This window comes from Manis pentadactyla, chromosome 3 (assembly GCF_030020395.1).
Source record: "Manis pentadactyla isolate mManPen7 chromosome 3, mManPen7.hap1, whole genome shotgun sequence".
Classification (NCBI taxonomy): Eukaryota; Metazoa; Chordata; class Mammalia; order Pholidota; family Manidae; genus Manis; species Manis pentadactyla.
The window spans coordinates 166,568,085-166,586,057 of NC_080021.1; the positions used below are offsets into that span (position 1 = coordinate 166,568,085).

At 38.4% G+C, this 17,973-nt stretch overlaps 1 protein-coding gene across 1 annotated transcript in view; it reads left to right on the top strand.

Moving 5' to 3' along the window:
* Window positions 1-13,875: 13,875 nt before the first annotated feature.
* The window catches only part of LURAP1L (leucine rich adaptor protein 1 like), a 49,543-nt gene continuing 45,445 nt past the window's right edge, over window positions 13,876-17,973 (top strand). Inside the window, exons 1-2 of the mRNA XM_036926662.2 lie at window positions 13,876-14,266; window positions 14,387-14,997. Coding sequence (XP_036782557.1) covers window positions 14,698-14,997 — 300 coding nt within the window. The 5' untranslated portion in view covers window positions 13,876-14,266; window positions 14,387-14,697. The remainder of the gene's footprint in view (window positions 14,267-14,386; window positions 14,998-17,973) is intronic.

Here is a 17,973-nt window from a genome sequence, read left to right on the forward strand (position 1 = left end):
CAACAGATGGTGCTGGCAAAACTGGACAGCTACATGTAGGAGAATGAAACTGGACCATTGTCTAACCCCATACACAAAAGTAAATTCAAAATGGATCAAAGACCTGAATGTAAGTCATGAAACCATAAAACTCTTAGAAAAAAACATAAGCAAAAATCTCTTAGACATAAACATGAGTGACCTCTTCTTGAACATACCTCCCCGGGCAAGGAAAACAACAGCAAAAATGAACAAATGGGACTAAATTAAGCTGAAAAGCTTCTGTACAGCAAAAGACACCATCAATAGAACAAAAGGAACCCCACAGTATGGGAGAATATATTTGCAAATGACAGATCCGATAAAGGCTTGATGTCCAAAATATATAAAGAGCTCACATGCTTCAACAAACAAAAAACAAATAATCCAATTAAAAAATGGGCAGAGGAACTGAACAGACAGTTCTCCAAAAAAGAAATACAGATGGCCAACAGACACATGAAAACATGCTCCACATCGCTAATTATCAGAGAAATGCAAATTACAACTACAATGAGGTATCACCTCACACCAGTAAGGATGGCTGCCATCCAAAAGACAAACAACAACAAATGTTGGCGAGGCTGTGGAGAAAGGGGAACCCTCCTGCACTGCTGGTGGGAATGTAAATTAGTTCAACCATTCTGGAAAGCTGTATTGAGGTTCCTCAAAATGCTCAAAATAGACTTACCATTTCACCCAGGAATTCCACTCCTAGGAATTTACCCTAAGAATGCGGCACTCAAGTTTGAAAAAGACAGATACACCCCTATGTTTATTGCAGCCCTATTTACAATAGCCAAGAATTGGAAGCAACCTAAGTATCCATCAGTAGATGAATGGATAAGAAGATGTGGAATATATACACAATGGAATATTACTCAGCCATAAGAAGAAAACAAATCCTACCATTTGCAGCAACATGGATGGAGCTAGAGGGTATTATACTCAGTGAAATAAGCCAAGCAGAGAAAGAGAAATACCAAGTGATTTCACTCATCTGTGGAGTATAAGAACAAAGGAAAAACTGAAGGAACAAAACAGCAGCAGAATCACAGAACCCAAGAATGAACTAACATGTACCAAAGGAAAAAGGGACAGGGGAGGATGGGTGGGTAGGGAGGGATAAGGGGGGGAAGAAGAAGGGGGGGTGTTAAGATTAGCATGCATAACGGGGGGTGGGAGAAAGGGGAGGGCTGTACCACACAGAGAAGACAAGTAGTGATTCTACAACATTTTGCTATGCTGATGGACAGTGACTATAAAGGGGTTTATAGGGGGGACCTGGTATAGGGGAGAGCCTAGTAAACATAATATTCTTCATGTAATTGTAGATTAATGATAACAAAAAAAAAAGAAAGGAAAGGGGGATTACTCCCTGATAGGATAAAACTAACTGTAAATCAACGATTTATGCATGCTTTAAATATCCTTAATTTTGATCATTTAAAGGGTGTCAGATGATCAACTATGGAAGTACATTTTTTCTGATAATAATCCTTTCTCTTAAAAAAAAAAAGCAGTTCCTGTGTGGTGATCTCCAATAAGTTCATCACAATGGTATAAAGGGCATATCAAAGTGTGGGCAAAGGGTCTGTTTGTGTTTATACAGAGGATCAAAGCCTAATTTGGCTACCCAGAAAACAAACTAAGATACGATATGAAGAAGGAATTCCAACATCAACATTCTCTGGAAGAGTCATTCCAGAAGATGATCATCAAAATACTTCAACAAAGATCCTGGCGCTGTTGCAGTTGTAGCTGCATTCATCCCACCAGTTCCTGGAATTGCCATTGGAATGAAGAAGGAGATATCTAAGCTGGCCTGTGCATACAGTGAAACAACAAATTTGACTGGATCTATACTGTTGGAACTCAACCAAGAATTAGGAGAAGTGCAAGATGCAGCACTCCAAAATCTTGTGACTATGGACTATCTACTGTTAAAAGAACATATGGGATGTGAACAGTTCCCAGGAATGTGTTGTTTTAATTTGTCTGATTTTTCTCAAACTATTCAAATTCAGTTAGACAATATCCATCATATCATAGATAAGTTTTCACAAATGCCTAGGGTGCCTAACTGGTTTTCTTGGTTTCACTGGAGATGGCTGGTAACTGTAGGTCTGCTTTGGTTATGTAACTGTATTCCTATTATGTTAATGTGTGTGCACAATTTAATTAGTAGTTTAAAACCTATACATGCTGAAGTTACTCTACAAGAAGATATGTCAAAGAAATAATCAATCTTCCCATGTTTTCTTCCGCCTGCTACTTCTATAGCTTTTCTTCTTCCTTCCTAATTACAACCCTTAAATAGAATTCGTGCCTCATATCGAACTTACCAAGTATCATAATTCTTCCAAGTGGTAAAGATACCTCAAGACAAATACTGGGCATAAAAGCCACAGGGCATAAATCTGCAAAGAAGTAAAAAGCTAACCTTTTCAAACAATATTGCTTCTCTCTCACTTACCAACTGTACATTTCCCTGTATGTCCCCGGAAGATGACTGGTTAGCCAGAGACGGGTAAGATTCCTCAAGGGAGAAACAACCTCAGACAGGCACAGTCACAGGGGCGCCATCAGGTGAGAAATTGGGTATCAACAGAGGTGAGGCTTAGAACCTCACCCCCCCTGTTTGAGAGAAATCTTCTGCATCCGTGGATGTTTTGTTGCCCTTGTCTATCTTGGATTAATACTTAGTCTATAGGCACACACCTGATCATCTACATTTGCTCTCTTACAACACTAAACTATGTTTCTACCTTTATCTTGCATCTACCTACCACTTCATCATCTTATTAAAAATAATAATAATAATAATAAGGGAGAAATTTGGGATTCACATATAAATCAAGTATAAAAATCAAACGAATATTCATATTTGACCTGATTGTTTATAGTTCATAATGCGTGATCAAAACCAAAAGTTTCTGTGATGACTGCCATTGTACTGTTCACCATGTAAGAACTTATTCACTATGTAAGAATTTGTTCACCATGTAAGAACTTGTTCATTATGCTTCAGAAGATTGGAGACTGATGAGAATTAGGCTTGGGGTGGATTAATGTTTGTGCATTGAGTCCCCTATACATAATTTTATTGTTAACAACCATTTGATCAATAAATATGAGAGATGCCCTCTCAAAAAAAAAGAAAAAAAAAGAAGGAAAGTCAGTTTAGATCCAATTATAATAGCGTAATAATGGGGTAATGAACTTGAACTATAGCAGGGTCATCAAAATAGAAAATCTTTTTATTGAAAAACAATCAGTGGACTTTGGTGATTAGCTGCTGTGGTGCCATACATTAAAATAAGGAAGTAGAGAATGCTGGTTTGAGGAAGATGACAAAAGTAATTTTGGACATAATTTTATGTAACATGAGGTAGTAGAAAGAACCTATTAGAGATACAAATAAGCAAAGTCTCTAGTTCTGTGCAGAATATGGAGAAGGTAGTTAAAATGTTTATTATTTTCATTGTCATTTAATATCTTTGGGTATTTATGTTTCCTAAAATATTCAACATAAATTCCTGCCATAATTACCACACTGTGAGGATTCAATAAGGTGGTGATTCTTAGAAGTGTGGTCATCGTAAAATCTTACATAAGTTCTAAATCAAAGATCAGAAGCAGAGGTATACATTTTTGCCTGTTCCATGGAGAAGTGGTTTTATCTGTTCTTTCCAGTATCTAACAGAGGAATGTTACTCTCCCATATCCACTTTCAAGGGGATGGAAGATAACAACTGGTAGAGAACACAGGATTTATTTTCTGAAAAACAAGTCCCAAGATTGTGTGAGCTTTCTTCTGTCAACCAAAGACCTCTATTTTTCTAACTATAATATAATAAAAAAGTCCTTACCCTTTTAGCTGATTTGTTCTACATGCTTCAGCAAACACAAAACAGGGATGCTAAACAGGTAGAAGAGGGAGAAAGTGGTGTAGGTGACAAGGGTATATGGCTCTCTGAATTACAGCAGATCTACAAGGAGCTAGAACCAAGTAGAAGGAGGGGCCTGATCACAGGGATTAAAAGAGGAGAAAGCATTCAATAGTGAGTAGTCCATGGACCCTGGAATCAGAGGAGTGTTTATTATGAGATAAAATACAGCTCCTAGCGGTGTGGCCATGGGAAAATTGAAGTTAGCTAAACTACAAACTGGAAATATGGGCACATAAGAGGACCTCCGTCCCAGAGTTGTGAAGAAGTGATGATACACAAAGTAAACTCAATAAGCAGTAGCTAAGATTATGAAAAGGGAACAGGGTTAAATCTGTGTGAATCAGACAACACTAATTTCTATTCATTCAGTTTAAGAACAAAAAAAAGAGAAAGACAAAATGGAAGAGAGGGAGGAAGAGAGAATAAGGAGAGGAGAGAGGTAGGTAAAGAAGGAGAAATAGGATAAAAATGAGAGGGAATGTGGGACTAAAGTGGGAGGGAAAAGTTGGAAAGAGCAGTGGTAAAATCAAACAGGGAAAGAATTCTTAAAATCAATACTTATATTTTAAAATTTCCATATATTGTATCTTTGTCACCGAAATGGGAGAACAAAATAAAATTGTGAATGAAATTGGAAACAGATGTTAATGGAAAATTCATTGGAAAGCTTATTTGAAGAGCAGAAGGATAAGGGATCAAACAGCTTTGGTGTTGGATATATCCAAATTTATTAAAAGATTGAAATATGACTTCATCTAATTCTTTCATGTGTCTTCTTTTTCATATTTCTAAGTTATATAAAAATGTCTGTTTAAATAATGTGCAATGCAAGTCTTCTTAGTCAAATATGGTTTGGCCTTTATGCACTATTTCAAACAAAGTACACTTGTATAATTAGGAATGGGGCTATAATACAAAGCAAAGATATTATATTACACCAGGAAACTTAAGTTGTATAAAACAGAGGCTACATTCCAGCAAACTAGCAAAGCTTTTTTTTTTTAATAATCCCTATTCATACATGAGAATGATGTAATGCCAGGTTATATATCAACTATACCATTCTTTTAATGAATCTCTAAACCAAATGCCTCAGGAATCTGTCTGAAGTTGATGGCATGTTTAAGAAATGAATAAACTGTATGCTCTATTTATTATAGATTACTACAGTTCTCACACAAGAACCAAAATCAATTCAATTTAAGAAGCTCACATAATCCTTAGGAAATGAATATTAATAAATGATGCAAATGATGAGTTAGGACTTAATACAACTTTCTTATGGTTGAGAAATCCTTCATACAGACAGAGATTTAGATGACCAAGAAACTTTTACAAATTTTTAACATGTAAGACATGTACATTCATGGTTGGCCACAGGAGAAATAGTATCTGCAGTTGCATGTGATGGCCCATCACATCTCAACACTCTCTCCCTCTGACACATCCAGCCATACCCACCCAGGGACTCATCTATCTCTCACTGTACAGGGCTCCCAACTGAATCCCCACACTCCAGTTTTGGCTTTGACTTCTTCCCATATTATCTTGAATCTCAATCCCCTTTACCAAGTAATTTGCTACCCAACATGGCCTAACACAAACCACACTAAAGGTTCCTGAATATTTATGGATTGTATTCCTTTTTAGTTAATTGAAATTGAAAGATAAGTTTGAAAACAAAAATAAAAAACGAAGTTTAGTGGTAGGGTTGTAAAGAAGATAATATTGATAGATTATTTATTAAAAATATAGAGAACTCACTATTCTACAGAAGTTACAAGGTGTCTGATTTGACTATATTCCATTTTGCATCAGGCAATAATTCTGCCCAGTTTCTAGAGTTATCCTGGCTCCCCAATTAAAGGGGCTATTCCAAAATAGTATATTGTGCCAGAGTAGATAACCTATTTCACTATTGGAGAGGCACAACACAAATTTGCCATGAGGTGGCCAGAGAATGATAATACTATTGGCACTGTATAGAGGTAGGTTTTTAATATTTAGTATTAACAGAGGCTATTTAGAAAATCCCTCAGAATTAAGATATGAAATTATTGGATAAATGATATTTTAATCTATTAAGCACCCAGGATTCCCTTTCAAAAATACTCTACAAATTTCTTCCTTTAGGATTAAAAAAACACTTGTTACATAAAAGGTTTACATAAACATATAAGAATAAAGTGGAAAGCACTAAGAAGAAAATTTAAAAGCAGTGTTCTGACTTTTTTAAATAAAGTTAATAAAAATAGAAAAACACAAAGATTAAATTAATACCTCCCAAATCCTCATCACACAGTGATAGCTTTTTCATTATTTGCTAAATAAGCATATTTATTATACATGACATTAGATAAGCATTTTATATGTGTATTTGTATATATGTATATACAAATATACATATATTTGAACATGTTCCTGATACCTGAATTTTTTTTAGCTTGTTTTTTTTCAGTGAACAACACACTGGCAATATTTCCCATAGCATTTCTGTATTCTTCGACTACCTCCCTTTTACTGGTTACAGATTTGTCCAAGCTATGGCTATGCATAACTTATTTAACTAATTCCTTATTGCCAGACTATTATGTAGCAGCTATGCTATTATGTGGCATCTATTGCTTGCTTGATCGTTTTTCTTTGGAATTTTAAATTGAATGTATTTATAAATATATCTCTCCACATATTGCTGATTACCTTTTTAGAGAGACATTCCTAGAAAAGGAATTGCTGAATCTCATGGTACACCTAATTTTAAAAATTGATCACTGGCCTTCTAAAAATGTTAGCAATTTATAACAAGAGCATATTTAATTCACCCCAGATATAATCATAACTCAGCTATTTTGGAATTTGAGGTAAGTTAATAAATAAGCAAACAATGCTTTGCTTTTTTTTCTTGAAAAAGAATTGTAACATATGCTTACAAATCACCAAAATTAATCTTTTCAGAATCCCATTATTCCTCTAAATCATCTCTAGCATAAAACTAAAACTGAGAGAGATCAGAAGAATGAAAATGAGAGGTGTTTCTGCTCCGGATTTCTACACATTTGTCTGTTGAGGCACAGCGACCACACCTGGCTGCATGTGCTACAGCTCCTCAGATATGTAGGATCACATCTTTTCAATTGGCCCTTTAACAACAAGCACTGACTCAATCCAAATATGAAGTGTTTCTGGTAGAGAATAATGACATTTAAACAGAATTTAAAAAGTTCTTGAAACAAATGTTAAAGTGTTTGAACTACCAAAGCCAAAGGTTATTGTGAGAATGAGAGTCAGCCACCACAAAATCAGCTACAACACATGGGTTGGGTATAGAAAGATCACAGAAAGAGGGAAGAGGTTGAGCAACTGCACTTCCAGTTGCCTTTTATCTTCTGTAATGGCAGGGTGCCTTGGGCATTTTTTCCCCCTGTGAATTGCCCTACCCTTTGCATATGCCACATCAGACCAGCAAGGAGCAGTCTCCCTGGTCAAAAGGTCATAAACCCTTCTGCCAGACTTCATTACTGCACAAGCTTTCAGGCAGCACCTTTTCATGGTTGTTTTGCTACCCCATTTCCATCATTTCTCTTAGGGCCATCACTTTGTGACCCGAAGAATTAATTCAAACATCTATTCAGATCTGGGCTTCCCCAAGTATTAGATTTAGTCTTAAATACTGGCCCCATGCTGCAGGAGTGAATAAATCATATGAAATCAAAAGTGGAGAATGGAAACAGCCTTCTAGAACATTCTAATGCCCCTTAATGATTCTTTGTAAATGAATCTTCCATGTATGCACTTTTCTCTTTCTTTTTAAAAATCTTTTTTTCTCTATCTCACTTGGAATATGAATTCTCCAAAAACATCAGAAGCACTAACTCAGTGTTGGTTTCTTAAAAACATTTGTTCAGCAGTGGAGCCCTTTAACAGCTCTGAAAGAAGGTTAATGCACATCTGTAGGTACTACAAAAAACATGAGCTGGGGAGTAAAGTATAATGTGGGGCAAATCGCAGCTTCCCCACTTGATGCCAGTGGAACGTTGGGCAAGTGGTCTCACCTCTTAGAAGTGGTCTTCATCTCAGAAGAGCAGGGTTAGTAACATTTGTTTCTCTGGGTGTTGCAAGCATTAAACAATATAAAACATGTAAGAAGTCTGGATAATGTTTAACATGTAACAGCTTCCCTTGCAGCCAGCCTTCTTCAGAATTTCGCCGCTTGATCACTGTCATTTGTGCTCCTCTCATTAAAAGTGCTCTTCTACTTTCAAAAAGGTTCTTGCCGATTCATCAAATGGGTATTATAACCACTAACTATCTGCCTTAATATTTTGAGGACATAATTACAGTATTTATCTTTCACATACAGTACATATACTCAATATGTCTTATTATGGTCACAAAAATATTCCCTTTGAATCATACCTACTTCTGAAAGAAAAAATCACATTTTCTCTCTCTCTCCTTCCTCCACCAGCCCCCCTTTCTCTGTCCATGCAGTGAGGCTGGTTAACAGCTTAAGGCTAACTTTCAACTGTCCAATAATGCTCTTAAAGCTTAAGACTAAGATCTGTGATTCTAATATGGGCAGTTCTTGAGTTTTAACTCCCAAATAATGCTATTACATGAGTGTCTTTACATAGAACATTTGTGATCTTTTTAAAGGAAAAAAAATTGCATAAAAATTTGTATTCCTCATTCCTTTCCTCCCAGGTCTTGTGAAAGGCAATTTTACTTTCCTTCTGTGCCTGTAACACTATGGAGAAGTGAAGCTAGAAGCCTAAAATACGGGCAAGAACTGAGATATGCATGAGACATTGCCAGAAATGGGTATTCATCACAAAGCCTTGACATTCGGGTGAGAATTCTATGGCATGCGCCAAATCCAAAGGTCAAAACCCTTCTAGAAAATCACGTGCTCTCTAAACGTCTTAGACACCATGCTCTCTGTGAGTGTTCACCATTGCTTTTCTCTGCTTTCACTGGGATTCTGCTTCAATATATTTAGCACATGTTGTATAAAATCAATATTTCAATATAGTCCATGAAGTCTTTTTCAAATCAAATTGGTAACATTCCCTCCAAACCTTGGTGAAGAAATAGGATATTTCTTTAGGCTTTCTATGTTCATTTTAATGTTTATATCATATATTGTTATAGCCCGCATCAAACTCAATTTTAGAAATCATCAAGGTTATTTGGTGAAAGATACCAAAGATGAATTATATGAATTATGTCCATGACTATGCCACTGGATTGAGGAAAAACGATGTTTCTGTGATCAAAGTTTTTAGCCTATAAAATCATACTTTTTAAAAAGCTAAGAGCTGTTATTATCTAACACGTAGGTGATTATTAATAAGAGGGTATACTAGCCTGTCATTTTTAACACATTTTTCTTGAGTAGGAAAAATCTGTTACCTACTTCTTCCCTGTGGCTTTAAGCCTTCAAGGCAACCTCCATACTTCACTGTCAAATAAAAAATAAAAATAAAAGACTCCAGCTCCCTTATGTTAATCACAGTCTCAAGTCTGAATTGTAGCCCCAATTCTGAACACAACTCCAAGCATCATGGACTGACTTGTGCCCCCTACCACCACAGCGTATGTTGAAATCCTAATCCTATGGTACCTCAGAATGTAACCTTACTTAGTAATGAGGTTGTTGCCAGCTTTAATTTGCTAAGTTAAGATACACTGTAGTCGGGTGGGTCCTATATGACTGGTGTCCTTATAATAAGCAAAGAAGATCGGACACAGACACAGAGGGAAGGCAGCCATGTAACAGTGGAAGCAGAGACTCTCGTTACACGGTGGAAAGCCACGGATTACCAGGAGCTACCAAAAGTGGGAAGAGGCGAGGAAGGATTCTTCACTAAAGGTTTCAGAGGGAGCACGGCCCTGTCAGTATCTTGATATTGAGCTTCTCATCTCAAGAACTGTAAGATAATAAGTTTCTGTTGTTTTAAGCCACTCGGTTTGTGCTGCTTTGTTTTGGCAGCCCCAACAAAACACACACATGTGGTTTTACGAGTTCTCTAGGCTTTCTGCTTTTGACTTGGGACTCATGTCTCCAACTATCATTTGTCCAATCCTTAGACTTAAAACTGAACTGATTTTTCTGGCTTTATGTTTTCATTAGCTTTCTTAATTAATAATCATCCTCCAATATTCCCTGAACCAGAGGTGTAGGGGCTGTCAGCCCACACTGTTTGAAGAAGCCTACTGCTACAGATTTAGGAATTTTGCAAGCTGATTGCTAAACACAGTTATTATCCTTAAAATTAAATTGTATAAACTTTATATTAGGTAAGCTATACTAAAACAAAAGTAACTCATCAAAATTCACTACTGCTTAATTTTGTTTACTATATTTTATTATAATCTGTACTCTTGAGGTTATTTATGTTTAATATATCTATATGATGGAAATACTATATAATACTATCATTTATCATTTCCCAACTCATGATGGAAACTTGAAATCAGCCACGTGGAAATATTTACAACATGAATATTGTCAAAAGCTACAAATCAGTTTTCAGAGAGCTAGCTGTAAACATTTACAGGCATGTCACTGAAATAACCTGTAAGTCTATTCCATAAGCCAAACTGCAGTGGATACAGAGGAATAGAAAGGTTATCTTCACTGAAGAGACTGCTATTCTAGACCCAGCTTTGTACTTTCTAGTAGGAACTCTGAGCTCAGGAAAGTGAGTAAAAGCAAGTAAAAGACTTCATTACAAATAATAAAGAAAGATTGATGGGGATCAGGCAGACTTAGATGCTGATGACCTACTTTTAGTATTGTCTACTAAACTTCCCTGGGAAGTGTTTAGCGCTGATTATAAATATTAATTAGATACCAATCAGAGTCCTAGTTAAAGGATCATTAGAAAGGCACACTTCAGATAAAAAGATAGGTAGATACAGAGATACAGCAGTCTATATGGCATACCATGTATAAGTAGCTCAAGCTGGTAATAGATTATTTTACTTAGAAAAACAGACCCAACCCAGCTAGGAAAAGACAGGTGAATTAAATGACTCCATAAACAGGCAGGGTAAAATCTTCATAGTTTTAGCAGATACATAATTCCAGTGTATATGGATAGGAGCAATCTCTCGTTTTGCTATGACATTTACCTTGTTAAGCATATCATCAGCAGAACAAAAATTATTTACAGGACTGACACCTCTACACATTTAAAACAAAGATTCAAAAACCTGATACCCAAATAGTTATGTCCTAACATTCTTAAGGGTTATCTCAGGCTGAAACTGCCTAATACTAGTCTGCACTGTGGAGTGTAGTCTCAGGTTAGGGACCCTGCCCTAGGCCTTGAACTCTGTGTCAGCAAGAGCTGGGAACGCTGCAGACTTTCAGTCGGTGCCAGAGAGAAGGTGGAAGGCCTTTTTTCTTTTAACCACAATGCCAGCAGCAGATTAAGGCGTGGCATTACTCATACCACACAAAGTCTCGCTGAGGCTACCTTTGCTGAAAGCACAGTGTCTCATACCAGGAAGTGTTCTCAGTGTGGAATGTGTAAAGTGCACATCACATCACCCTGTTGTAGTGACTGAGGCACTCTTTGAAGATCTGTCATTTATGTCCAACAGTGTTCCTACTTAACAAGCCACTAAGCTTTTTTTTCATAATAAATGAGAGGCTCTCTTTCCTTCTCTGTGAACATAATCCAGTGAGGAAGAAACTCAGTTTCTTAAAGTTCTGCATAGTTTAACATCCATTCTTAGATTCTAAAAAATAAAAAAAAAACCCAAAAATGATCCAGCTCATACATAAGGCAGTCAGAAAAGAAAGCATATAATAAAGCAGCCTGGATCTAAAGAACTGTATCACAAACACAAATAATATAAGAACTATTTTTGTAAATTTATTTTTCAGTATGTTGAGGTAACATCTGAGTTTAGGTTGTTGCTAGCCAATGCTATTAACTAAAGAAACAAGTGATGGCAGGAGATGGATGAGGAAGAAGTGAGGAGAGAGTATTAGAGTGATGGCCAGTAAGTGAGAAAAATGTCGCTCTTCAGAGTTTTCCTAATTTCTTTCTCAGTTCTCCCTCGAGGCCCTCTTCTTCTTGTTTAATTACCTCACTCCCACCCCAGGGCCCTATCCTAGACCCATTACTTCAAATTCTTATCAATCAATTCTTCAAAATCAAATCAACATATGTTGTTAACATATAAGGTTAACAGCAATTTGTTAAACCAATCAGATATTTTTTTTGATTGTAGAATAATCTTGAAAACAAACAAAAAATATTTTCAAGAGCCAAAGGTAGAAAGACCCTTATTTTTTTAAACATTTTGGGTAAGAAAAGTCACAGTTCAGAGCACATAAAGCAATGATGACAGGGTTAACAAAATCTATGAGAAGCCTAAAAGAGTTCTGTGATTCTAATATGTCTTGAAAATTAGAACTTTGGCATTAAAAATGTCTCTATTTAAAACTAAAATGTCATAAAGCATTAAGCTGAGAAATTTTTGAAAGGCTTAATGTAATAAGCTTTCTTTCAAAGTTCACATTTTTTTATATTGCACCAACACAAAGTATTATTTCACATATAAGTCATATTTTTACTTTCAAAGAAGTTTATTCTGCAGACATTTAAAACTCAAAGAAAAATTTTATATTTTTGAGTTACCTTTGGTATCATATACTAATTTTACTGTCCGTGCCTCACAACAAAGATGTTCCTTTTTCGTATGGTTACATTGATGAAAACTTGACAATACACTTTTTTTATTGACCAAGTTCTCTCCTGATATTGCATTTGTAAGCTACTCTTCTCAGCCAGCCCTATGCTGAACTTACTAAGGGTTTTATAAAAAAAAAAAAAAAAACTGTTCTTGACTAAAACATAAGCCTCCCATAATTACATGTCATAGTGCAATTCTTATCCATTGAGCTTGTGGTTTTCCAGTTTTAGGACAAAGCATGTGTTATCAGTGACTTGCAATTTAGTTTTGTTATCCCTTGATTAAATGTTTATTCTAATTGTAAAGTAGGTGCCTTAATTTACAACTATTTTTCTTCATTTCTTTTTCAGAGTAAGAAATAACATACACATTTCTGGCCTGTTGATAAGAGAATTTCAGCAATTTTCTCCCTGACATGAAATATTTCATTCTGAAGGCCTATATTTCCTACCTTTAGATTTCTTAGATGAGGCTATACTAAAATCTAACTCTGAGAGGGATCCACTTTTGTGGTTCCAAGTATAAAACCTGAGTGATGTCTCTGGAAATAGCATGGACTAAGAACACAAACACTTATTTGTCCCCAAAATAGAGGGACTCACATTTTGAAATATTCCAGTGGAACCCCAAAATTAGAGTTTACTAGATTGAAAACATCTTCTACTTGAAGGTTACTAACACAAACTCAATGTTGAATCAAAACCATAATTCATGTAGCTCAGAGTACTAGGTGAAGTATCTAGCCAACAGATTGCATGCTTTTTCTTCTAAATAATTGAAAATATAAATTGTCAAAGAAGACAGCCTTTTCACTAATTATACTCAGTATTTCTTCCTCTGTTATTAAAGGAAAACTTTCCCTCTTAAAACTGCCCCTATCCGGTAGTCATAAAGTATTCGGGCCACTTAATTCGTCACTTCTTCTCACGGTGACATATTGTAACATTTGGTAAGGAAAACAAGTTTCATTGTACATTCTCACTGAACTTTTGGTGAAAGAGTTTCATTCTTTTTATTAATATAAAATCATTAGTAAAGCCTTCTAAAGCTAGATTTAGAAGGCCTCATAGGAAGATGGGAGGAGGGGTAGGAAATGACACTCTGCTTAAAGTCATTCTTCTGCCTCTATTTTTTCTTAACTGTTTTAAAGGTGGTAGCTACCCCCAACTTCGCTGGCAGAACTGAAAATCTAATACCTGTATGAGGCACTCCCGACTACAGCAGGACGCTGAGGCTGCTACTAGCAGCAAGGTTGGGAAAATTTGTGTTGCTCTTCTTGCCTGTGATATACGGTACAAGGGTTGGCCCTGGTTTGGTCCACCTGCCAGCGGAGTTTAAAGTTTCTGAGGCTGGGACGAACACAATGACTTGGATCAAACGGCCTAAATGGGAAGAAGGGTATTTCTGCTGCATCAAGGAAGCCGTTAAACTCCTGCTAGACTAAGCATCTCCACCACCGACCTCCGCTATCACTGACTAGAGATTATTTTTGACAGTCCAGGATATTTCGAAAGCTTGGAGACACATGGCTGGAAAGTGAAACGAACATGGAGTGTGGCCACATCATTATTTTGTGTCGCGAGGTACCAGATGGGCAGTCAGTGAATGGTTCAGTGATGTAAAGGGACAGTTTTATAATGTGAATTTTTCCCCCATAAAGCTAAAACAGACTTCATTTCCCTCTTTTTCCTTTTGGTCTATAGCTTGCATTTTCTCCCCGCTCTGCAATATCAATTAACTCAACTTTGCAGTGGGGGTAGCCAAAAAGGAAGAGGGCCTTAGAAAGTGTCGGAGGAGCTGCAGTGCCCAGGAAACCGCGGCTGCGACCCGCCGCGTCCTGTGAGGATCTCAGGGTTGACAGAGCGTCGGCGGTTATGGAGCCGACGGTGCCCGCGGGCTGCCGTTAGAGACCCAGGAGTCGGGAGCGGTCAGCTCCTTTCGCGGCAGCCTTGGAGGCCGCTGCCCGCTCTGATCCACGGCGTTTCATCACCATTATCCTAATTACTGGGAAGTCATGGAAGACGGCCCGCTGCCAGATCTCAGAGACATCGAGCTGAAGCTGGGGCGCAAAGTACCGGAGAGCTTAGTGCGCTCGCTCCGCGGGGAGGAGCCGGCGCCCCAGGAGAGGGACCGGGACCCTGGCGGGGGGAGCGGCGGCGGCTGCAGTTCTGGCAACAGCAGCTGCAGCTTCCCTCCCTCCCTGTCGTCCTCGTCCTCGTCTTCGTCCAGCCCGACCTCCGGCTCCCCGCGACGACGCCACTGCAGCGCCCTGGAGAGGCTAGACACCAAGCTCCACCTTCTCAGGCAAGAGATGGTGAGTGTGGGGAGGCAGCGGTGGGAGTGGAGGCCCGAGTCAAAAGGGGGCGATCGGAGGTGGGGCGGGGGAGCGGCGAGGGGGGCCGGCAGAGCCGGGGGCTGGGCGCGTGGGAACTGCGGGGTAGCGGAGCGCGCTGGGGCGGGCGTCCGGAGGCTGGGGCCGCCGCTGCGGGGCTTGTTTACCCCGGACTTCGCTCGGTCAAGGTCGGCTGCAACCGCAGAGCCTACTCTGCTCTGTGTACTTTCTGATAGTGCCGACTCGGTACCCCGGACTCTTATCGCTTCGCTGCCAATCCGCAGCCTCCTGGACAGCAGCCGACTGAGCATTTGGGTTTACTGGACACACCTGGGGCCTGCTTCTGCGCCGTTCACACTTTCGGTTCAAAAGGTGGCTCATCCTTTGCACTTACTGCAAAAAATACTTCCTCATTTGTGGAGAGGAGGGGAAGCGGAGTCCCTGCACTGCTCCTTCCTTGCTCACTCCGCCTCCACCACCACCCTCCCCACCCCTTGGTGCAGCTGCAGCTGTTCCAAAGCCACTGCCGAACTGATTCTCCACAGCTGGTTCTTGAAACAATGGCCCCATCGTCCTTGTTGTCCTTATGAATAGCTTGTTTCACTGTTTTGAACCTAGCAGCAGGTAATCCCCAGGCCCTGGGATTTGCTAATGACCACTTCCTACACTTCCCCTCTCCATCCACAACCTGCTGTTGTTTTCGTTGCTGTTTGCCAACGTTAGCTTAAGAATAGGACGGTGAGACTAGTACAGAGTCTGAGAATACTTGTTATTCGAATGAATTTAGAAAGAAACACTTAACTTGCCAGGAGCTGTTGGGCAAGTCACTTCTCCCCTGCGGCCCTCAGTTTATTTGTACAGTGAACTGGTTGGAGGAAATGGTTCCTTTCTCACCCCTTGAAGAATGACCACAGAGCAACAGCACTGTCTCCCAGGATGGAGAGGGGAATGATCCAACGGCAGGTCTCGGAAACCAGAGAATAAGGAAGATCTCCTATATAAACGACCCTGTCGAGGGGCTTTGCATGCAGAAGAAGGAACCAGAAGTGTCTCCCTAGCTTTTTTCAGTGTTTGGAAACCTTGGAAGGGAATAAATTCCACAGCATAAAGTAATCTTGGCAAATATGTAGATGTAAAAAGCCAGCCTTCAGAGTTCATGTGTTCAGAGAACGAGTGTTTATTAAGCACACTACATACCCTTATAATTAACTGGATTCTGAAACTACAAAATTAAAAAGTGAAGGAACCTGTCTATTTAAGACTGTCAATCTCTTGCACTTACTTGCCATTTATTATTTGTAGTAAATCAAGCCAAATGTGTTGAGGAATTCTATAGGGGGAAAAAAACCTGGTTATTTTCAACTAGACACTTTCTAGCATTATCTATTTTTCCCTAGTGAAAATGTCATAGAGTTAATAAGAATCTGTTTTCCCACCCTGATCTTGCTGTTAGGGTATTTACGTATATTTTTTAAAAATCAAACAGAAACAGCTACAAAAGCTGTGACAGACTGCTACACTGACTATTTGTTTTATTTTCTATGTGAGACATCAATTATCTATGGACCTAGGAGAATTTATGCTAGAACAGATGTGTTGCATTCAACTTTGTACTCTAATAAAGGTCTCCACTGAGCAAATGATGACACTGGCAATGTTTAAAGGGAAGGGATTGAGAACAGGTATATTCACTGCCAATAAGACCATTGTCCCTCCATTTTACATAACTCTTGTGGGTGATAAAAACCCCAGCTTCAGCACAATTGCAAAGAAACAGATTTGTTTGTATGTAGATTTGGCAGTTTTGTTATAAACACCAAGCAGATGCAGTTCTGCAGTCTTCCTGTCTCCTCCTAGCATCCCCATGTGGAGACATGAGGGAGCTAGAGCTGGAATATGACCTCTTAATCTGACTGTTATGTTCTTTCTGCACTCAATGTTTATTAACCTCCTTGTATTAATACATAACCTCACATTTCACACTTCTTACTTTTAGTTGTTCACAGATTTTTCTTCAGGGTCATCTGGAATTGCTAGGCTTTTGGGCCCGACCTCAGAATCCCTTCCTTGGTAACATACCTTAGCCCTGTATGTAGAGGCCTTCCTAGAAATTCCCAGGAATTAAGTCTACCTTCTTTTCCTTTTAGAATGGATGTGTACCATTGACATAATGTAGCAAAAACTTGCAGGAAAGCAGTCTCAACACCGAGTTCTGTATATACACATGGTTTTGTCATTGTCTCTCTCATTTCCTTTTATGCTTTCATGTAAAATTTTCCCTCTTATTTGTAATGCTATAAACAATGCTCTTAGATCAATTAAGAAGCCAAGCTGAAAGAGATTGGGATGGGAGAAACTTTCTGTAGCCACATTTCTTAATGCTGAAACCCTTATTAACAACATAAAGAGCACCATACATAATAAGAAGTGTGGGAGGGAAAATACTGGAAAAGAAAGTTTGCAGCCATATATTTGGTACATTAGTCAGTTCAAGGTACCCTTCAGGATGTTATGGGGAGGGGGCTATTTTCTCAATATGTGAAGTAATTTTATTTTGAATATAGAGATAGGGAAATCTGACAGTACAATAAGCAAACACAGAGATATACATAGCAAATTATTGGAAATAGATGTCAGGCCTCTCATACAAAGTTTGTCCAATAACAATTTTTCACAATTTTCAGTTCACAGAGTGTTTTGGTATCTGTCATTTGAGCCTAAGGTCATACTGGTAAAGAGGAAGTATTTTCATCCACATTTTGTGAATGAGATCATTGTAGCTTAGGGATAGCTGAGAAAGCAGCAAGGTCACACAGCTAATTAGTGAACAGAATCACAACTTGAACTCGTATTATCTGACCATGTACTGTGCTTTTCCCCCATGCCACTCTGCATCCCAATAATAATTTATAAAAAACAATATAGTTTTTACAAATCAGTAATATCTCAAAACCTCCT